At 34.0% G+C, this 24,196-nt stretch overlaps 1 protein-coding gene across 9 annotated transcripts in view; it reads right to left on the reverse strand.

Annotated features, from left to right (window-relative positions):
- Positions 1-24,196, reverse strand: part of CTNNA2 (catenin alpha 2) — a 1,086,060-nt gene that overhangs the window by 35,327 nt on the left and 1,026,537 nt on the right. For all 9 annotated transcript variants that reach the window (XM_027622203.2, XM_027622199.2, XM_027622200.2 and 6 more), the window contains 2 exons: positions 12,890-12,995; positions 8,847-8,981 (listed from right to left, as the gene is read on the reverse strand). In XM_027622203.2, coding sequence (XP_027478004.1) covers positions 8,847-8,981; positions 12,890-12,995 — 241 coding nt within the window. The remainder of the gene's footprint in view (positions 1-8,846; positions 8,982-12,889; positions 12,996-24,196) is intronic.

Genomic DNA, 24,196 nt, shown 5'->3' on the forward strand with positions numbered 1-24,196 from the left:
ATGAAGCCTTATTTTCTTCCTATTTTTACTTATTGGATCATTGACTAGTTGGCTTATCCTTGCTTTTTTATGCTTTATAATGATCCCATTTGATTTAGAAATTAGGCATCTCCTGACTTTACCATTATAGGGAATGTGCTATTCATTTACCATTATTTCTCAGTTTCAGAAACTAATCTTTTGTATTAGAAACTTATTTGTGTCATCTCACCTTTCATACAAAATTTAAAGTTCATTATTTTAAGATTACTTATGGCAATTGTTCATTCTTCCAATAAACACCTTAAAAATTTTACTACCCAACAAAAAAGGTACACATCTGCCAATGTTAAGATATCAGAATAAAAATGGAGTTAAACACTTTTTAAATATTGAAATAAAACTAACTTATAATCTACTGATATTTCTTATTATCTACTGCTTATTTGGAAATGGAGCATGACTTCAGGAACCCAATGCAAAACTAGGCTGCATCAAAAGGATGCAGAGTGGTGAACTGTGCTGACTTTTTAGGTGAATTTAGTATGATTGATTGCAATAATGTCTTTAGTTATATTAGTTAAAAAAAATTTCTTTGACACAGAATGCAATGCCAGGATCAGATAATTTCCAACTCTTCTTAGGATCTAGCCTCTTGACATTTTTATGAAAACTAAGTGTCACTACAATTATGGGGTTGATGCATACTTTCTATGATATCTTATAAATGGATGAGTTAGCCTTTCAAGACAAGGTATGAAGTGATTGTAAGATTTCAGTCAAGAGACCCCATTATTGAAGTCACGGTTATAACTTTATTCTGAACAGAGATGTAGGATTGGTTTCAAAATTTTGCTTGTTGAAAAAGTGTTTTTATTTGACTTAGTGCAAAAGATAAAGAAAAGTCAGGTGGAATAATTTGTACATTCTGAAAGAATAATCTGGAGGTGTATTTATAAAGTAATTAATCGTGGAAGACATGATCAGGTAGTTGGCATGCAATCTGACCAAAATGTTATTATTGAAGAGAAATAGCAAGACAGAATCCAAATAATTTTGATAGCAACAGATTTGAACTGGGAGTTCCTAGATAAAGAGATTCTATTTTGAGTTTGTTTTATCATAATGTCTCATATACAGAACCTTGAACTTAAAAGAGTACATGGTTCTTATAAGATGATGCTGACTGGAACTTCTCCAGGAACTTCTCTAAGCTGAGAAATAGATTTGCAGAAGGAAATGGATGAAAGAGGTCAAGATACAGATTGTGCAGATTTGACAGAAGATCTAGCCAGAGTTCCCATCAAGTTCATTATCAGCAAGGCATCTGCACAGATGAAGGTATTCAGAGAAAAGCAATAAAATAAGATACAGTATTGGTGATGAAAGAAAAGATTAAAGTCTAAATTAAGTAAGACTTGCCTTCAAGAAAATTGGATTAGGATGAAATATTTGAAATATATTTATTGCCCACAAAGAAAATGACTGTTCAAGATAGAGTAAGACAATCTGTTCTGAAGCAGGAAAAGAAATCTGAACTAAGAAAACTACACACTGCCCATCCAGAAGTTTTTCCTATTTGTAAGATACATGGGCCATAACATGGCACATATTTCTCTCCTAAGGGCTGTGATAAAAGCCATATTTTATAAATCATTTAAATTAAGCTGGAGAAAGCATTTGACAAAATAATCTGTAGGGAAAGAATGAGAAGATAGTAAGTTAAACACACTTTTATTTCTAGAATATAGTAAATCAAGAACAACAGTGAATACACAGAGATAGCCATCAACAGACACCCTGCTATTCTTGCTGAGAAAGCTAAACAGGATGATGAGAAACTAAATGGAAAAAAAAAAAAGAAAACCCAATGGACTACACAATCTAACAAAAGCACAGTGGACAGAAAAATTTATCCTCTTCATGGAAATTATTTGCTACTAGAAATGAAGGACTTTGAATACCTTCACCCAACCAATATTTAGCACTGTGCCTTTTAAGGAGTTGCAAAACCCTAGAAATGTTGTTCGATGAATCAGAAAATATCCTTATGTGAACAGGAAGTATATAACTCTTTGAAGCCCTGATTGCTGGTTTGTCATTAGAAATTAGGAACAACATACGGAAATGCTAATCTTTTTCTAGAAAAATAGGATTGTCAAAATTTTATCGAATCTAGTACCAAACATAAAATCCAGTCTCAGTTTTGCTATGGAGTCTCTTAATTTCCTTTATTTTGAGTCATCTGAGGTAATGGAAAATTGTGCAAAATCAGTCATGAGATTCCCCAGATAATATTTAGTATAAGATTTTAATATTCATCTTCTCTTATTTATTTATATATTTTTTATATCAACTTATTCACATTTTAGCTTCTTCTTCTTCCAACTGCCTTCAGTCCAGGAATTCTTGAGGTATATCCAAGTAGGAACAAGGAAACAAAATCACAGTGGATTTAGGTAACCAATTCAAAATAATGTATTTCTTGACTAAAGCTGACCAATCCAAGTGTACACAGGAAAACCAGAAAGCATAAACTAAATTACAGATGCTGTTTCTAAATAAAGGTATTCTATCCAACACTGTGGCTTCCCATAATTATTTGGTTCAATTTAAGGGAACAGGTATTATCTGGATTTGTTCTCACATATCCAAAACTAGTTAAAAATGAGGAGACAGCTCCTAAGACACTACTATAAACATTAATTATTTAAAATATATTAATGAAGAAAGAACATCTTAGGATGAAATCAATTATAACAGTATCTCAAAATTAGAATATGTCTCATGGGAAAATGTTATAAAACAAGTACTTCTTCAATAGGTTTGCCTGTGTTGCACAGATATCAAAAGCTATGCAAAATTAGTGTTCCTCATCCAGGTACCTCCCATGTGTCTAATTTCCAAGTTTTCATAAAATATTACCATCATTGGCTGCCAAATAATGGTCGAATATTAACTGAAATCTAAAACATTAATTTCTAATAGATTAAGGTGTGAATTATTTGCCTTCTTTTTAATTCGAGGCTTTTAAAACTTGAATAGCTTCTAAAACCTAAAGGAATGCAAGTTCACTGACTGAAGGACAAGTAATGGCACTGACATTTCTGAGGCAGAGACATTCTTCATAAAGCCACTAGCCACTTCTACTTTAATGCGCAGTAATGAACACCCTCAAACTAAAATAGAAATGTCTCCATTTACAAGCACAGGTGATGCAATCAAATCAATCCACTGAGTAGATCCAAGTTAGGTCAACCCATGTCTCCACTTAAGGTAAAAAGAGTTCTTTGCTTGTTTCCTGTTCCAGCTTTGCCACAAAGGAGTCTGTCTTTTTACTTTAAAATGAGAGCATTAGAATAAAAAGAATTTTTTCCAGGCATAAAACAAATTGAATAACCAACTGATTTAATTTCATCAGTGAAAAACTGATTTTTTTTAATGAATAGATCGAATTGGTAAGTTTAGGGTCACCGTCACCGAGTAACTACAGAGCTACTTTTTATAACAGAGCAATATACCATCTTCCTTTGCACAAGACTATTTAAATTTAGGGAGACACCTGACAGGTGTGGTATACTACACTCAAAACTTCCTATGATGCCTGGCACTCAAGGAGATTTTCACTTTTCTTATAAAAATCCCCATCTCCAATTTCTTCCACATGTAAAGCCTCGAGTTTGTTAAATGTCACTTTTATAACACTGGGAGAATGAATTTGCACTGAAAAATCACTTCAGGGTTATTTTTCCCTGAAGGTTTGCATAATTTTGTTTGTATAAAAATCAATGACCATGTACACCGGTAACTAAGGAAGACTTAATGCAGGAATCAGAACTTAAATGGTTATAGTTTTACTATCATAACAGATTGGGAGGGTTAGGCTTTTTGGAGAAAGACTGAATTATGCAGCAAACCATCTTACTAGTAAAGTATATGCAAAGAACTATGACCATTCTGCCAATGATAAATATTTGTTTAATTTTCTTACTGCTACAGAGTATTTCCACCATCCTTCCATCCAGATTTATAATCTGAAGTTTGTTTTAGTCTTACTCTCTCTAGATCTGGACTCTCCTACTGTTCCATAGTTCAGGAAAAGTCTGTAAACCCAAACACTTAACGGCCTTCCCTCTGAAAATCTGGAGAAAATTATTTGGAACTGCTGTTAATTTTCTGAATACATATCTTTTTTTTTTTTCAAATGAAGCATAGAAATGCATCCCAGAGCCCAAATTGAAATAGCTAGCAATTTAGATTTGTTTCCATTACTACTACACTCTGATCAGCAGAGATAATCAAGAATTGACAATAGACAGACTCAGAACATATAAAAAAAAAAGACTCCCCAAATAAGGGTACAAGTTGTACAAAAGAATAAGGCTACACAACTAAGTACAATGCTTGTTTCAATGACTGCTTCCGCCCATTACAAAATATACTATTTTTTATAGATGAAATACAGAATTTTTCAAATTAAATGCAATTCTTATCTCAACAAGTCACATTTTTAAAATATGTTTTTTAAATATGGAATACAAATATATAAAAATGTAATCTATAATATATATTTTAAAACATATATATAGCATTGTACAAATAATTCCCACGTTTTCTTTTCCCTAAACTGTCTTGGATCAGATATGTCAGTTATCAACCACTAGTTCAGTTCCTGATTACTGCTTATTCAGGGGGTAAGGGAGTAAATATCAAATCATGTGTATTTTTTGCATATGTATGTGCATATGCATATGCACATATGTATCTTTATACATATCACAGTCAGGTATGACTGATTTGACCATTATCAGTTTCTAGTATTATATGAATGGTTTTCATTTATTACCATGAATATTCATGTTGATTTTAATTGAGTCCAATTGTTTTTAATGATGTGAAACATAGGCAAAAGAGACTATAACTGACTGCTTATTCTCCAATTTTCTCTTTACCAATCCAAATCCTACCAGTATCACAAATTATATTTGCTCACCTTGTCAAGCTTCTCTCCATAACCCAATTGAGAGGGTCAAATTTGGAAAGGAGAGATTTAAATGGCAAAGAACAAAAGTGCACATTAGACCAGGTTACTCAATCCCTCAGGAATAGGGTAGGGCTCCATTCCATCAGGCTGAGGATGTAGGAAACTAACATTACTCGCCTCCAAACTCTGCTCCTATATTTTGTTAAGTATGAGAAAAAGACATTTATATGCAATAAAATCTATTAAAATTTGTAGCATTTTCATGTGGAGTCAACTATTACTTAGAATCTGTGTCCTTCTGCCTCTAACCTAAACACTGAATTCCTGTCCAGTGTAGGGTTAACTGCTCTTGCGTTCTGGCTTCATTGTTTTAATGATGTATTTGAACTTCAAAAAAATTTAGGTGGAATTTTTCAGATTTATCAGAATGCTTGATGCTTAGCATTCTCCATTCTAAAATTCCACATTAGCATTTCCAGTCTCATTGAGAAAAATTCAAAAGTATAAATTTTAGGGTAGCTAATCAAAGGTTATGGAATGGTTTTTATTTCTCCAGATCCATATGTAAATCTTCATTTTAAAATTTAAAAGAATCCATTAAATCCTCTGAAACCTAGTGAAAAAAATTAAAAACACAACAATCAAATATAGAAGTAATATCCACTTCACAGCATTGGAACGAACTTGTATTTCAAAATATGTTTACATACTTGAAAAAAAATTGGCTCAACTTTTCTGCCATGATGAATTTAATGCTGTCATGTTTAATGGCTATTAGCTGCACTACAATAATTTACAATATGCTATGGTTAAGTTTCTCTTTCCTTTATTTTCTTCCTTCTTTCATGTCTCTTCCCTCCTACTCTCTCTCCTCCCTTTCTTTTTTCTTTTCTTCTTTGAACATTTCTTTTTCCAAAAAGCATGTAAGCTGACTTAAGAGATTAAATAAACAAACACTAAGCAAAGAAAGCCAGTTTATAAATGAATGGATGTTTAATATTCTGGACTTTGGTTTCCTTTACTTTCTCATTAGCATTTCTAGCACTGTTAGTTTTAGTTTTTGTTTTTTAATTTTCTCTTCCCCATTGACCCCCTTAGCAATCATACAAATGGCTTAAGCTGAATTGGCTCACAGATACATCTTCTACTTTGAGATTTAGTAAGAACAGTACTTTTTTGGCTGGTGAGAAAGACGTAAGCCAATAACTTTAAAAACAGATCTCTAGCCGGGAAATTAATGGTGCTTCTTAGACAGCAGTTGTGTGAATGAGCATATGTAGGCATATATCCGGAACTGAATTATCTCTCTAGCTTGCCATCATGATTCAAGAGCTTTTGTACCCATTGTCCCTCTGCCCATGACCTATTGAGTTTCCTGCCACAACCACTCAAGCCAAACGCAGATACAACAGAAGCCTTTCCCAGTTTGTACACACAGAATCACATAAAACATACACATGCTGACATGGTACATAACTGTGCACATGTGCATTTTGTTCATCATGCTAGCACAAGGCTCTAAAAATGCAGTTCTCAGCACTGAAATTCAATTAATTTTTCTTGGCAAAATGGGAATAACCTATCCAAATCACTTATTTTAGGGGAAATTTTGACTACTAACACATATACCTTCTTGGGGGCTTTCATATATTTCAGAGAAGAAGCCACAACCTTGAACCCCATGTACATAAACACATAAGGAAAAAGGAAGGAAGATTCAAACATTTCTTTTTTTGATTGCATGTTATATTCTAGTAGTTTTTCCTTAAAAATGTAGCAACTTTGTCATGCCAGACAATAAAATAAATGGGGCCCAAAGCATGGGCACATTTTCTTGGCAAAATCATTGAAAAGTCTGTGTGTATGGGGTCTTACATTCTTGACTCTTTCAGAACCTTGAAGGCAGTCATTTGTGGTTATTTTGCAAAATAAACATTGATTTTTTTTCTCCATTGGCCATCAGTGAAGGAGGATGAAGAATAAGATGGAGGCAGAAGTGGCAAAGACAGCAGACTACAGATGCAGGTATGGCACCAAATAGCAATCAAGCTTGGAAAAAATGAGGAGGCCAAGAGCAGGTCCATAACTAAGCAATATATAGCAAACCTTTATAATGCATTTGACTCAGAATTATTATAAAGTCATATAACATTCCACTAAAAGAAGCCTTCTCCCATGCAAGGAGTTTTGAACTTTGCCAGTAAGACTCAAAGAAGGAAACAGGCTTCTTGATGGTGTTCTCAATCTTAAACACCTCTACAAATGCCAACAGTGCAAGTGATAAAAGCCAGTGATGGTTTGGACTACATCTAAATGAGGAAAAGACAATGAAAATGAGGCTCTGGAAGCAGTGATGAACAATGGGTACTGAGAGGATAATGGAGAGCAACTCTGCCAGTCAAATACCGCCCAGATGAGGTTGTGGAGTCTGAGATCCACAAAGATGCTTTGCGCATCCATGTAAATAATAAGATTTGGAAAGTGACAAATGAAAGCACACAAGGCAAGCTAAACAAAAAGCACTCAGTTCCACAGGTGCTATATACAGATGGACATGAAAGCCAAATGGTATGGGAGACTATACCATCGAGTCTGAAGATAAGAAAGGAAGCAAGGGATATGCAATGTTTTGATCACTTCTTGGCAGAGAGAATCTTGGTAATTACCAACTCAGCAGAAAGGACACATTGCAAGACAGATTGCTCTTGGTTGTTGAAGAATGTTGAAGCAGGATCATTTTGGAAATGCAAAGAGGTGACTATGCTTTGGGAAGAGGCACAAAATAGCCAATTTATTGGACTCTAGGTGAGACTGCATGGAACAGGCTTTCCAGATGGCATCTCCATGCAAGCCAGATCAGCTCTTTTCCCAGCTGTTTTCTGCAAGCCAAACAATATAGAACCTGAAACCTTTGAGTTCAAGAATGATTTTTCCACATATTTTTATTAAATGGTCAAACTGCTGAATTTCTGAAAATGTCTCAGTAAAGAATTGAGCTTCATGACTAGTCTGATTCTCATAAGGCATTCACCATGTTGATCATGTTATGTTCCCGGTAATGCCACACTTAAAATGGCAGCATCGTGGTTGACTGGGAAAAGAACTAAAGGTGGCAGAGCCACACTTTGGAATTTGCAAATAGTTAACAATAGATGGCACCTCATGTTCAAAGAAAGGGACTGAGGGAGGAGAAGCCAAGGTGAAGAACCTCAACACATACATTTAGAAATCTTGCCAAGAAATCATAATGCTTCTATTAATTGAACTTATTTCTTTACATTTGATGAAAGTGGACCAGATACTAAGGGAAATACTGGAATGATTAAGCAAAGAATACATAATTGTTAGTGTTTGACAACTATGTTAGTTTTGGCAACAGCACATCAACCTGTATTAAATTTGGGCTTTCAAGGGTTACTGATAACCTAGTATGCATTGGAACCTGATGAATGAATTCCTATTGTTTTCATCATCTCTAACATGTGAACACAATCCACACATAGAGAGGCTGGCTCCTGAACGAGAGTGAAAATTACTAGGACTAACAAAGGGAAGTAGACTCACAATGAGTAAATGTACAAAAGCTCCAAATAATTATAATAGTCACAGCTTGGCAATGAGTTTCCAGACTATGAAATTAGTTTTCTTGTGAAGAATGGAGATTTTACAAGGCTAGTATAAACACAGGGTAATTGGAAAATCAAATTGCTCTTTGTGAGTTATTGTAAGGTCTGGAATAATGGTGATAACATTTATTTAAAAAAAAAACAACTGCCTATGAATCACTGTAGTTTGATGTTTTTAGCAGTACTGTTGCCAAGAATGCTTGCCTTGGAAGTACAAAAGTGGGAATTTTAATTGTGAAGCCCAAATCCCGGCTTACCCCTGACACAATGAGCTCTCCTCCCAGATTCTGTACTTCTGCCTTCACCTTGCTGCAGATATTAAGCTGATGGCAATACAAGGCAATTCGTTGAAGGTAGGCTAATAAATCCTGCTTACATGCTGAATCAGGACACTATAAAACATTAAACAAAGTGATCTCAATTAGTAAGTACTCTTCAGTTTCTAATACTTACTTTACAAAAGCTGTGAGAAGAAAAGGTTTTAGTGTCATATACCTTAATTACATCCATTTAACTTCACTTTACAGCACATTTTAGGAAGGCCACAGCCAGTAGTTTAGAATGGTCAGCTCTACTTTGATACAATTCTATAAAAAGAATATTGAAGATCTTCCAGAAAGTTTTACTGGAACTTCTGTATACATTTATGAGTATTTTACTAGTTGTCTTCTGAACTGTTAAGAAAACTAAATATTCAGTTTTTTTCCTAGTGGCCCATCCAACATTCACCCTGTGTAGTTATTTTAATATGGACAACAAAGGCAACAGAAGCTAGAAGGAAATCACTCCGGGTAGCAATCTCTGGGACACAGCATAGGATAGAATTTCAATTCAGTTAGTTGGGGGGAGAAATCACTTGTTTCCTTTGGCTTTCTCAGAAGTGTCATTCACTAAAGGAAGCCTATTACACTTTTTGGATTTTTATATTTATCAAAATTTTAACATTATAAACTTTTTTTAAAGATTTTATTTATTTATTTGACAGAGAGAGACACAGCGAGAGAGGGAACACAAGCAGGGGGAGTGGGAGAGGGAGAAGCAGACTTCCCGCAGAGCAGGGAGCCCAATGTGAGACTCGATCCCAGGACCCTGGGATCATGACCTGAGCCGAAGGCAGACACTTAATTACTGAGCCACCCAGGCACCCAACATTATAAACTTTTTAAAATAAAAGACTCTGAGAAGGATCATGACCACTGTTAGAGCAACAGATTTAAGTAGAATGAGTGTGAAGCCAATTGAAACAAACTCCTAAGAGTAAAAACAGAACTCTTCAAAGGTTGTTCTAGAGTCAACTAGGACCAGGATTTTGAGTTCTCTTCGTTACTTAGAGGGTAGATGTCCATCAGATACAACTGAACTTAGCTGAACACCTCCACAGACATTTATATGACTCCCTAAAGCATTTCTGAGGCTTCAATACCAATGGCTATTCAGTCACTGAAATATATTTCTATTGCTATCCGAAGTTCATTTCAAAATTCTGCAGGCTATCCCATTGTTCTCGCTCAATTTGACACTTGTAAAGGACATACACTCACCAGATCCTTGATGAAACACTGCAAGAAATAAGTACCTAGACCCCAAACTGAAGTAACTTATTTAGAATAAGAGTATGAAAAAAAGACTCCAGCTAGGTTTTCTTCAAGCTGAAGAAAGGCAATTCTGAAAAGAAAGAAAGAGAGAGAGAAGAGAAGAAAAGAAAAGAAAAGAAAAGAGAAAAGAAAAGAAAAGAAAAGAAAAGAAAAAAGAAAAATGGAAAGGAAAAGAAAGGAAAGGAATAGAGGGAAGGAGAGAGAGGGGGAGGGACAGAGAGAGAGGGAGGAAGGAAGGGAAGGAGAGAGAAAGAAAAGAAAAAAAAAGAAAAGGAAAGGAAGGAAGAGAAAGAAAGAAAGAAGAAAAAAGAAAAGAGAAGAAAGGCAGGCGGTTTTTCATTAATAATGTGAAGCCAGCAGTTGTGACATAACCATTTCTTTAATAAATGACATAGGGGTCTCTTTTTTATATAACACCATTATAGTACTTTTTTCACTAACTGCATTTATCAAGAAAGAATCCCACAGAGACTGTTTTTAGCTTTCTACAAGTACTTAATACTGTAATATTTATCCTACTCCCGAGACCTATATACTGAAAGGAATTAACTTTAAAATGATATCTCCCTAGAGGGCTGACAAGGCTTTTGATACAAATACCTTGCAGCAAATTAAACTGGAAGTTCTATCTCAATGGAACAGTAATTAAAAATGCAACAGTCCGTAAAAAGTTTATATTGCTTGTGTATCTCAAATCTTCATAAAAATATTTTCAGGCAAAATAAAGGCAACAAATCAACCCCTTGCTAATGCTCTTTCTATTCTATTATTTAAAACATACATAAAAGCATGATGGACCAAGAAAAATAATTCTTGTATCATGGAAATAGGTGCAGATTTTGAGAAAGAAGCGTCCTATTCAGACAAAACATTAGCCAAAATTGCAAGTTGTTTCACAGCTGATGACAGAATGCCACAAAGAGAGGGTTATATTTAACCCCCATCTGATTATTTTAAAAGTCATCATAGAATAGCATTTAAATACTTTGTCATTTAATTTCAAAATACATCTAGAATCCTGGGATTTGTTTGTGTGCATGTGTGGTATGCTTTCCAGATAGCAAAACTGTTTTTGGCTAGGATTCAAGTTGCATAATGGTTGGAAATAAGGGTCTAAAAATGCAAAGGCAAAAACAAAAATCACAATAAAAAATATTGAACTCAAGGAGCCTAAACATACTAAGAAACAGTTTCAGTGACTAAGATTCAGAGTTTAATGGAAAAAACATCCAAATTCCATCCACCTTCCCTTCTGGGAAGAAGTCCTTCCTCAGAAAACTCTTTTCAGGACCACCACCATTCCCTTCTCACTCTTCTCATCCCAAGTACCCTCAACATTTGCAAGGAAAAAATGTGGTGTTTTTTCCTGGCTGGTGTATTTTTGTTTGTTTGCATACATGCATGCATATTCCCAAGTATATTCATTGTCTCCATGAACTTTCTGGGATACATATGGAACTCTGTATAAAGCAGTTCGATGTATGCTGCAAACTGCAGGAAGCCTGGCAGTTGATAGTGCCCTGAAATTAGCAACTCAGTAATGGTTTGGTCTTCAACCCACACAAATTTTAGGGGATAGTCAAATGATGGTAATATTTAATGAATAATCTTTACTATTAAGTGTTTCTCAAAAATTTTAAAGCAATCAAAATACATTCCCTTGGATTAGCCATCATATATGTAAAAAAAATTAAAATGAGACAACCTGTTGGCTTATTTTAAATGTAGACTTAATAGTTCAATCATGTGTTTTTCTTTTCAGTGTTTAGAAGATGAGTGAATTTGGTATTGACCCAAAGGACTTTAGAATCTGGGAGGTTGAAGACAGCATGTATTTATGGCAACAGCCAAATATTAAGGAATGAAGGAAGAAAATGATGAGAAGCAACTCAAAAATCATAGGAGATTAGGGCCATCTACGGAGAAGGAAAAATCCTGTCTCAGTGTCTCCAGAGAGCATCACTGCATTGCAGTCTAGTAAGCAAATTCATGCTCGTAATAAGAATAAGAATTAGTTACCTGTAAAAGTCTACTGCCTGAAGTACCCTTATAAGGAATGGGACATTATTGCAATGAGACATATTTAGAACAGGATTTTAGAGTTCCAATTTAAGCCACATAACATGAAAAGTGTGGAGATAAACTCAAACATTCAAGGTGAGATTGAGAACTACTTTAACATGTATCCGATTTCAGTCTGAAAAGATACTCTGTGAATTTCATTGATCTGTGATACCTTCAAATCCGGATGAAAATGAGATCTGGAGGTTCTTGATTATGTGGATTAATCCCATTTATGCTAGTGCATTAATTATTATGAATTATAAAGAGCATCAGTACAGAAAGATCAACATGAAATAACAAAAGTTAAAGTTCTTCTTTCTCTTCCTCCCTATGTAGTGTACTTGACTTGCTGAATGAGGGCAGCCAGCATAATCCAAGCTTTGGGAGTTATGTCTCTTAAGTAGCACGTACTCTTCTTTCTCAAGAAGTTTTGGTCATGGGCTTTAATGAGTCCCTCCTGAACTGACCCTACCTTTGCCATCAGCTCAGTCTCGGCAGAGTTACAGGCCTGTTTGTAAAATGTTAGTGATTACAATTCATCCTTCAGAAGCATTTTATAGGGTACATAAAACCCATTACAGAACCCAAGCACTAATTAATGACACCAAGCAGCATGTGCTTGCTCTTCCCTCTAACATTACCTGATCGGCTACAGCGCGAGCTAATTTGTCCATTCGAGAACCTGCTTCAGCAATTTTCTTGGCAGCATTAATAACATCAGATGTATTTTTCAATGGGCCTTTGCCTCTGAAACAACATATATAACATAATTAGAAATTCACTTTTGAGAAGAAATAAACAAACCTACCATATTGTTTGTCCAGGACTTTGCTTTTATATTTGATTTTATTCTGGCCACCTTAGAGGAATTTTGAAAAATTTCCGGATTCACTTCAATTTCCATGTTAATAGTGCACTTTACTTCCATTCACTTTTAAGGAATATTTTTCCCTATTTTGATGTGCATGCTCATATTTTATTCTTTACATTAACTTCTTTATTTTTAAACAGTGGTTCATTAAAAAAAGATGATCACTACAAGGGCAATAGGAATTTAATATTTAAATACTTAAATGTGCCTGTGCTATTATATATACTACCGCATTTGTGTTTATTACAACCCTAGCAAGTAAGCATCATTATTCCCATTTTAGAGAGAAAAACTAACTAAAAATTATTAACTCATCTAATCTTGATAAAGGTCATAGTGTAAATTCTACATTTAAATCAGAGTTTAACCAAAATAAATGCACATGCACTGTCTTTCATACCATGTCCAGCACTATGTTGTATTAATTATATTTGTAAGTCTACTTTGACATTTTGAAAGCAATGGTCTCTCGTACATAACTGGGAACCATTCAGCCAGAATTTCAGAAATCTTTTGAGCTCTCATCTCATTGGCTTGTATATGTTTCTGGTACTGATTTATGAAGGAACACACGAAACATTGTGTGACAGCAGATATCTTTATGCTTCCAAACCATTGTCCCATATTTTCATGTAAGGTTTTCAATTTGGTGGACTGTTTAATATTACATGATTTTAAATATGTATTATAAAAGGAAACTATGCTGCATCATAAATCCTTAAACAAAATGTAGCATGTAACTTTACTTTTTCTTTTCTTGAGAGGTAAATAAAACAATAAATTTATTCTTTTTTTTAGCATTATTACATATTCTGCTCTCCATATGTGCATCTAAAAATCAATGCATTTTTTAAGGCTACAAAATTAAATTCTTAGAGATGTGGTGAGATGTGGAGAAAAACTACTCAGAAGTGATTTATTTAGAACATGTAGAGATCTATAAAGTGGGCAATGACTGCCATTGTTATATAATAACATTTTATAAAATGGGAGACTTCAAATGGCTTAGAAAATAAATGTAAATGAAGGGCATTTTGTTCAGTCTCCCTCCCAATTTCCCTTCTGGCATTTTTTACATTCATAGCAAAACCAAAAATATATTGTGTTCATGTCAATGCTTAAACACACACACACACACACACACACACAGGTAAATTCAAAACTTAAGATATTTCATTTTGCTATGGTAACATCAATTCTTCCACAAAGGACATAGATTTTTTTTTTAAATTACTGCTTAGATTTTTAAATATGACAGGGATTTTACATGCAAATATTATGTAATATGGATAAGATTCTGTGACAACCTGGCTCCCATTTTCTACAATTTTTTTTGCTATCTCTAAATAAATTTTTCCTTGTTTCTGCTATATATTTCTTAAGATGCAGAATCTGTCAATGTTTAATACTGTTGTCATTATTACACATTTTTCTGTAACATTCAGGCCTTAGAATATTTTTTACAATTTTACTCTGACATAATATCTGTTACTTTTTCCTCATCTTAACCCATTCAAAAAGAGGTGCATGCTGCTTACTTTTTTTTATTACTGACAATAGTATGTGTTTATTTCAAGAATTTCAAAGGATTTGGGAAAACAATTCCTCATCAATTTTATATAACTTTCAACAGTTGATTGATTATTACAAAATATGCTAAGTTAGTAAGGAACACCTATAGAGTGATTTGGCTAAGGCACAGACTCCCATCTTGAAGCCAAAGAATGATTAGAACAGATTTTGTGATTACACAGGAGACTACAGTACTTAGACAAACTAGCATATTGTTACTTAAGAAGTTTGAGAGTAGAGTTCATTTTGTAGACTCAGTTCAAATTCCTGAAGTGGCAAGCTGGTGATAGGAACGTATTTCATTAAATGAAACAGCAAAATAGAAGTTCTGAGATCATCAAATATTTCCTTATTTTCTAGTTGAGGAAACAGAAACTGAAGGAGGAAGGCTAACTGACATGCCCAAGATGATACTGGCAGATAGACTGATACAGAAAAAGAGAACTACATTTGGGACCTCTGTGTCCTGAATCACAATTTAGTACTCTTTACTCTTTTTACTATATATGTTTCATTCTTATAAGAATTCTAAAGTAGTGATCTCAGAGGAAAACAAATGGCCTTCATTACAAACATGAATGTACCAGAAATGATGGAAATAATGATCTGACTCAGGAATTTAGAAAGAAGTAGGAAAAAATTAATAAAATTACGAGAACAGATTAATGATTTAGAGAATAATGAAACACTGGAAATAAATCTAGAATAGGCTCAAAAAAAATAAAGAAAGAAGACAAAACTGATGTAAAGAAATATACCTAGATTACTATCAAGAAAAAATAGGAGAAAACAAATATTTAAAAGTAAAAAGAAGGCAACAGTGAAATAACCTAGAAAACAGAAAATTAAAAGTATCATAAAACTATTTTCAATACATATAAATAAATTTGAGAACCTGGAGGATGTAACTTTCTAGGAAAATATAATTTACCAGTGCTGACCAGAGAGGAGATTTTGAAAAATCTTTAGAGTCTGATTTCCATGGAAGAAATAAAGCTGTTAAAGAGAAAGCTAGTCCAAATAATCAGTAAACCCAGGTGGTGTCTCAGAGGAGTTCACTAAACCTTTAAAAAGAGGATAATCTCAATGTTATTTAAACTCTTCCAGAATACAGGAAGCCTTCAAAAACAATTTAATTAAGTAATATAATAATACTGATGTTGTGAGAAGCAGCTAATACAAACTATTTGAGGATGCTTATTTAGGTAATAAAACTTTTTTTTAAAAAGGAAGAAAAAGAAGAAAAAGCAGAGAAGTTAGGAAGTGGCAGATGAGTGCTAGAGTAGATTTGCACATTCTCACAAGAGCTGCTGTTAAATTTTAAAGAATATGGTGAGTCAGTTGACTTGCTGGTTGATTGAAATCTGCCATGATGAGTACTTATTCCATGGAAATCAGCAAATGCTGCATAAGTAAGGGTTATTCTGCACTCCATCCCCTACCACAAAATCAGCACACCACTGCCAAAACTTAAGGTAATAGTTACAACCAGTGGAGAGCAAGGGTACTGTGATCTGTGAGAGGTATATGGGGGTATCTGGAGCTGCGTGATGGTTATACAGGTTACTTTTACAATAATGTTCAAGTTGTACATTCATATTTCATGAACTATTCTGTACATATATGTCAATTTAAATAATATTTACTTGCTTATATTTCTGTCAATCTGATGGATATGAAAAAATTTAATTTCCATTACCATAATGACAGAGGAGGCTGGGTCTGTTTTTATCATTTATTGATCATTTTTATCTCTGAGTTGTTAATATAAGCTTTTGTATATTTTCCTAATGACTTGCATTTTTTTTACCTAAATTGGTATCTAAGCTTTTTAGGTATTTTGGTTTCTAATCTTTTGTTATTTATTCATGCTTCAAATTACTTCTAGTCTTAGCCTGTATATTTACTTTCATTACAGTTTTTTAATATAAATTGTAATTATACTGGACCAAATGTATAAATCATTTCTACTAGAGTTTGTGCTTTTCCTCTGATCTTTAAGAAGTTCTTCCCTGCTGGAGGTGTTAACGCTATGGTAGTAATCATTTTGCAATATATATGTGTATCAAATCAATACACTGGACACCTTAAACTTGCACAATGATGTATGTCAATTATATCTCAATAAAGTTGGAAAATAAAAGCTCATCCTTACCCCAAGATCATAAATATAGTCTCCCATTTTATTCTAAAATTTTAAAGTTTCCTTTTCATATTTAGATATTAAATCCACATGCAGTTTATTTTTTGTGTATAAGATGAGATAGAAATCACAATCCTACTTTAGTTTTTCATACCAGTAACCAAATGTCCCTGGATCATGGATTGAAAAGTAAATTTTTTCCTCTATAGTCTTTGTTATGATTAAATTATGTACCTTTTTTTTTATTTTTAAATTCTACATGAGTAGATGTATTACTTTAAAATGTAAATATAAACCCACACATATATGGTCAGCTCACTTACGACAAAGCAGCCAGTACTATCCAGTGGGGAACAGTCTCTTCAATAAATGGTGTTGGAAAAACTGGACAGCCACAAAAGAATAAAACTGGACCATTATCTTACACTGCACATAAAAATAAACTCAAAATGGATCAAAGACTTGAACATAAGACATAAAACCATAAAAACCCTGAAAGAAAACATGGCAATAAGCAACTTGACCCTGGTTTTGAAGATTTTTTGGATTTGACACCAAAAGCAAAGGACACAAAAGCAAAAATAAACAAGTGGGATGATCCCAAACTAAAAAACTTCTGTACAATAAAGAAACCATCAACAAAATGAAAAGGCAACCTACCAAATGGGAGAAAATATTTGCAAATCATATATCTGATAAAGAGTTATATCCAAAATACATAAAGAACTCATAAACTCAATAGCAATAAAGGCAAATAACCCAATTTAAAATGAGCAAGACACCTGAATAGACATTTTTCCAGAGAAGATATACACATAGCCAACAGGAACCTAAAAAAGGTGCTCAACATCACTAATCACCAGGGAAATGCAAATCAAAACCACAATGAGAGATCAGCTTACACCAGTTAGAACTGCTATTATCAAAAAGAAAAGAAATAACAAGTGTTGGTGAGGAGGTGGAGTAAAGGGAACTCTCATGCACTACTGGTGGGAATGTAAATTGGTATAGCCATTATGGAAAACAGTATGAAGGCTCCTTGAAAAATTAAAAATACTACTATCACATGGTCCAGCAATACTGGAATGGACTGGATGGAATTTGACTCATCCCGAAAGAATGAAATCTTGTCATTTGTGAAAACATGGATGGACCTTAAGGGTATTATGTTAAGTGAAATAAGTCAGACAGAGAAAGATATATACCATCTGGGCTCACTTATATGAGTAATCTAAAACAAAACAAAACAAAAGTCTAACAAACAAACAAAACCAATGAACCAACCACACAGAAATACTCAAATTCATGGATACAGAGAACAAATTGGTGGTTACCAGAGGCCCGGGGTGGAGTGGATGGTGGAGGGTAAGAAGAGAGCAGGCAGTGAAATGGGATAAGGAAATTAAAAAGTACAAACCCCCAGCTGTAAAATTAAATTGTCGGGATATAATAACAATAATAATATAATAAATTGTATACATGAAAGTTACTAAGAGAGTAGATCTTAAAAGTTTTCATCAAAGAAAAAAATTTGTAAAGTTACTTTACTTTCAAAAAAAATTTGAAAGTTACTAAGAGAGTAGATCTTAAAAGTTTTCATCAAAGAAAAATAATTTGTAATTATGTATGGTGATGGATGTTAACTAGACTTACTGTGATAATTTCACAATATATATATCAAATTTAAAAATGTAAATATAAAAACAGAAAGCATTATAATTACCCAGAAAATGGCACAAGAAAAACTATCAACTATTAAATGGAATAGTCTAGATATTCATAAGTTCTTTAGGTACTAAAGTGAAGTTAAAGCTATGTTCATCCTCATTGCTTCATGAAAATGAATTAAAATTCTTTGAAACATCTGGAAAACCCTTTCTAGTATAGGATTCTGAACATCATGCAAGTTTCAAGAAAGTTTCAAAGCACAGATTTCTTTGAGTATAGAATCAGTGACATGACCCACTTTCCCCACATCATAAACAGAAGAGAAAGGAGATAGAAAAGATAGTTGTGTCACTAGGGGGAATGGGGGAATCAAAAAGTTACTAGCTTCTTTATGTTGTGCCAGGTTGTGTGGCTGCTCTTACTGGAAGTTGGGTGGTAACTGTGGGGTAACAAGCAGTATCTTTAAAAGAAGAGACCCTGAACTCAACATATGTACAAGGGTAGCATTTTCTTTTAATGTTATCATTGCAAAGGTCAGGAGTGAATTATGAAACTCCATCAGACATCGGAGTATCTATCTATAGCAGTGCTGTCCAAGAGAATTTTTGTAATAATAGACATGTTCTATAATTCTACACTGTCCAATATAGCAGCCCCTAGACACATGTGACTATAAAACACTTAAAATGTGGCTAGTATGACTGAGGAACTGAGTTTAATTTGATTTAATTATTTCTTCTATTTTTAACTTTTCATTTTGAAGTAATTATAGATTCCCAGGAACTTACAAGGATATATATGAGGATGTCCTATGCACCCTTGACCCAGCCTCCCCCAATGTTAACATCTGGCATAACTATAGTACAATAAAAGTGGGCAACTGATATTAATAAGATTTATAGAGATTGTTCAGATTTCAGCAGTTACACATGCAGTTGTGCATATATGTGTGTAAGTTACAGGCCATTTTATCACATGTGTAACTTCATGTAACTATTACCACAATTGAGGTACAGAAATGTACTATCAACACAAGGTTCTCTTATACTAACTCTGTATCACCTGCCCCCCCTTCCCTAATGGTAATCACCCATAGTTGACCCATAGAGGATAATCAATAATTTGTTCTCCATCTCTTTATCTTTATTTCAAGAATGTTATCTTAATGGAATCATATAGTAGTCATCATCTGAGATAGGTATTTTTCACTCTGTGTGAGGTCCATGAAGTTCATCTAGTTGCTGCATATGTGTATTGCTAAGTAGTCTTCTGTGGAATGAATGCACCAGTTTATTTGACCATTATTCAAATGAAAGACATATGGGTAGTTTTCAGTTTTAGGCTATTAAAAATATATCTGGTATAAATATTTGTGTACAGGTTTTTGGGTAAATATAAATGTTCATACTTCGGGATAAATGCCCAAGAACAAAATTAATGATTATGATTATTCTATGATTAATCCATTTTTAGTTTTAAAATTGTCATATTATTTTTCAATGTTATCTGATCTTAAATAAAATTTTAAAACCTAGAGCTGACATCCTTCACTCAATGGTGAAGGAATGAAAGCTTTTATTCTGAAAGCAGAAACAAAGGTGCCCCTTTTGCCACTTCTACTCAACAAAATACTAGAAGTCCTAGTCAGAGCAATTAAGCAAGAAAAAGAAATAAAAGTCATCCAGACTGGAAAGGAATAAATAAAGTTATCTTTGTTCACAGACACATGATCTTTTATGTAGGAAACCCTAAATATTCTAAAACAAACAAACTTGGAATAAATGAATTCAGCAAAATTGTGGAATATAAAACCAACATACAAAAATCTATGAGGCAACATACAAAAATCTATCAGCATTACCCTGATACCAAAACCAGATAAAGACTCCACTAAAAAAGATAACTACAAACCAATATCCCTGAAAATGTGGATGCAAGAATTCCAAATAAAATACTAGCAACCTGAATTCAACAATACATTAAAAAAATAATTTACCACAATCAAGTGGGATTTATTCCTGGGTTGCAAAGGTGGTTCAATATTCACAAAAAAATCAATGTAATACACCACATTAATAAAGTAAAGGATAAGAACTATATGATCATCTCAATAGAAGCAGAAAAGGCATCTGACAAAGGACAACATCCACTCATGATAAAAACCCTCAAAAAAGTAGATTTAGAGGGAACATACCTCAACATAATAAAGGCTCTATGTTTAAAAACCCACAGCTAATATCATCCTCAATGGGGAAAAACTGAGACCTTTTTCTCTACAGTCAGGAATAAGACAGGAGTGTCCACTCTCACCACTGTTATTTAACATAGTCTGGAAGTCCTAGCCACAGCAATCAGACAACAAAAAGAAATAAATGGCATTCAAAACAGCAAGGAAGAAGTAAAACTTTCACTATTTGCAGATGACATGTAGTTGTGCGTATATGTGTGTAAGTCACAGGCCATTTTATCATATGTGTAACTTCATGTAACTATATAGAAAATCCAAGAGACTCCACCAAAAAACTGCTAGAACTGATAAGCAAATTCAGTAAAGTCATAGGATACAATATCAACATATAGAAATCTGTTGCATTTCTATACACCAATGATGCAGCAGCAGAAAGGAAAGTTAAAGAATCAGTCCCATTTACAACTGCACCAAAAATAATAAGATACATAGGAATAAACCTAACCAAAGAGGTTAAAGACCTATACTCTGAAAACTATAAAACACTGACGAAAGAAATTGGAGATGACATAGAGAAATGGAAAGACATTCCATGCTCATCGATTGGAAGAACCTATATTGTTAAAATGTCTACCCTACCCAAAGCAATCTACACATTTAATGTAATCCCTATCAAAATACCAATAGCATTTTTCACAGAGCTAGAACCAACAAGTCTAAAATTTATATGGAATCACAAAAGATATGGAATAGCCAAAGCATCCTTGAGAAAGAAAAGCAAAGCTGGAGGCATCACAATTCTGGACTTCAAGTTATATTACAAAGCTGTAGTAATCAAAATGGTACAGTGCTGGCATAAAAATAGACACACAGATCAAAAGAACAGAACAGAAAACCCAGAAATGAACCCACAACTATATGGTCAAGGGATCTTCAACAAAGCAGAAAAGAATAGCAAATGGGAAAAAGACAGTCTTTTCAACAAATGGTGTTGGGGAAACTGGACAGGAACGTGCAAAATAATGAAACCGGACCACTTTCTTACTCCATACACAAAAATAAATTCAAAATGGGTTAAAGACCTAAATGTGAGACCTTAAACCATAAAAATCCTAGAGGAGTGGGGTGCCTGGGTGGCTCAGTTGGTTAAGTGTCTGCCTTCAGTTCAGGTCATGATCTCAGGGTCCTAGGATGGAGCCCTGCATCAGGCTCCCTGCTCAGTTGGGTGTCTGATTCTCCCTCTACCCCTTCCCCCATTCTTTGCTCTCTCTCTCCCCCTCCCTCCCTCTAATAAATAAGTAAAACCATAAAAAAAAAAATCCTAGAGAACACAGGAAGTACCCTCTTTGACATCAACCATAGCAACTTCTTGCTAGATATGTCTCCTGAGGCAAGGAAAACAAAAGCAAAAATAAACTATTGGGACTTGATCAAAATAAAAAGCTTCTGCTCAGTGAAGGAAACAATCAACAAAACTAAACAGCAACCTACGGAATAGGAGGATATATTTGCAAATGACATATCTGATAAGGGGTTAGTATCCAAAATATATAAAGAATTTATAAAACTCGACACCCAAAAAACAATCCATTTAAAAATTGGGCAGAAGACATGAATAGACATTTTTCCAAAGGAGGCATACAGATGGCCAACAGGCACATGAAAAATGCTCAACATCATTGATCATCAGGGAAATGCAAATCAAAACTACAATGAAATAGCACCTCACACCTGTCAGAATGACTAAATTAAAAAACACAAGTATCAGGTGTTGGTGAGGATGCACAGAAAGGGGAGCCCTCTTGCACTGTCAATTGGATTGCAAACCGGTGCAGCCACTCTGGAAAACAGTTTGGAGTGTCCTCAAAAAGTTAAAAGTAGAACTACTCTATGATTCAGTGATTGCACTACTAGGTATTTACCCAAAGAATTCAAAAATACTAACAAAGGGATAATATATCCCGATATCTATAACAACATTATCTACAAAAGCCAGATTATGCAAACAGCCCAAGTGTCCATCAACTGATGCAAGGATAAAGAAGATGTGGTACACACACACACACACACACACACACACACACACAGGAATATTATTCAGCCATAAAAAAGAATGAAATTTTGCCATTTTTAATGACATGGATGGAGGTAGAGAGTATTATGCTAAGCAAAATAAGTCAGTGACAGAAATATAAGTACCATATGATTTCACTTATATGTGGAATTTAAGAAACAAATAAACAAATGGGGAGAAAAGAGAGAGAGGGAGACTAACCATGAAACAGACTTTTAACTATAAAGAACAAACTGATGGTTATCAGAGGGAGGTCAGGTGAGGGAATAGATAAAATTGGTGATGGGGATTAAGGAGTGAACTTGCTGTGATGAGTACAAGGTATTGTATGGAAGTGTTGAATCACCATGTTGTACACCTGTAACTAATATTACATTGTGTATTAACTAAGTGGAATTTAAATAAAAACTTTTAAAAAATAACATAAAAAATAAAATAAATAAAAAATTGGCAAAGGACCTAAATAAAAATCTTTCCAAAGGCGACATACAGATGGCCAACAGACACATGAAAAGATACTCAACATCACTCATCATCAAGGAAATGCAAATCAAAACCACAATGAGATATCAGCTTGCATCTGTCAGAATGACCAAAATCAAAAAGAAATAACAAGTATTGGCAAGAATGTGGGGGGGAAAAAGGAACCCTAATCACTGTTGTTCGGAATGCAAACTGGTACAGTTACTGTGGAAAAGAATATGGAGTTCCCTCAAAAATAAATAAATAAATAAATAAATAACCAAAAATACATATGATCCACTAATTCCAGTACTGGGTATTTACCCAAAGACAACAAAAACACTAATTGGAAAAGATACATCCACCCACATGTTTATTGCAGCATTATTTATAATAGCTGAGATACAGAAGCAATGTAACTGTTTATCAACAGATGAATGAATAAAGATGTGGTATATACGCACACACACAATGGAATATTACTCATCCATAAAAAATGAGATCTTGCCATTGGCGGCAACACAGATGGACTTAGAGGGTATTATGCTAAGTGAAGTCAGAGAGAGAAATATAAATACCATATGATTTCACTTATCTGTGTAATCTAACAAACAAAGAAACAGAACAAGCAAGCTGTCTGATACTGGGATGTCTTGGCAGGGTTGGGGCGGGGGGTGACATAAGTGAAGGGGATTAAGGGTTGCAAACTTCCAGTTAAGTCAAGGGGATGTAATATTCAGCACAGGGAACATAGTCAATAATATTGCAATTACTTTGTATAGTGACAAGTAGTAACTACACTTAACATGGTAAACATTTTGTAACATATATAGTTGTCAAGTCACTATGTTGTACATCTGAAACTAATGTTATTACATGTCAACTATACTTTAATTAAAAAATAAAAAATAAACTTTTTTTTTCAAAAAAGTGTAATACTGGCATAAAGACAGACACATAGACCAACAGA

The sequence above is a fragment of the Zalophus californianus genome, chromosome 8 (genome assembly GCF_009762305.2).
Source record: "Zalophus californianus isolate mZalCal1 chromosome 8, mZalCal1.pri.v2, whole genome shotgun sequence".
In the NCBI taxonomy this organism is placed as follows: Eukaryota; Metazoa; Chordata; class Mammalia; order Carnivora; family Otariidae; genus Zalophus; species Zalophus californianus.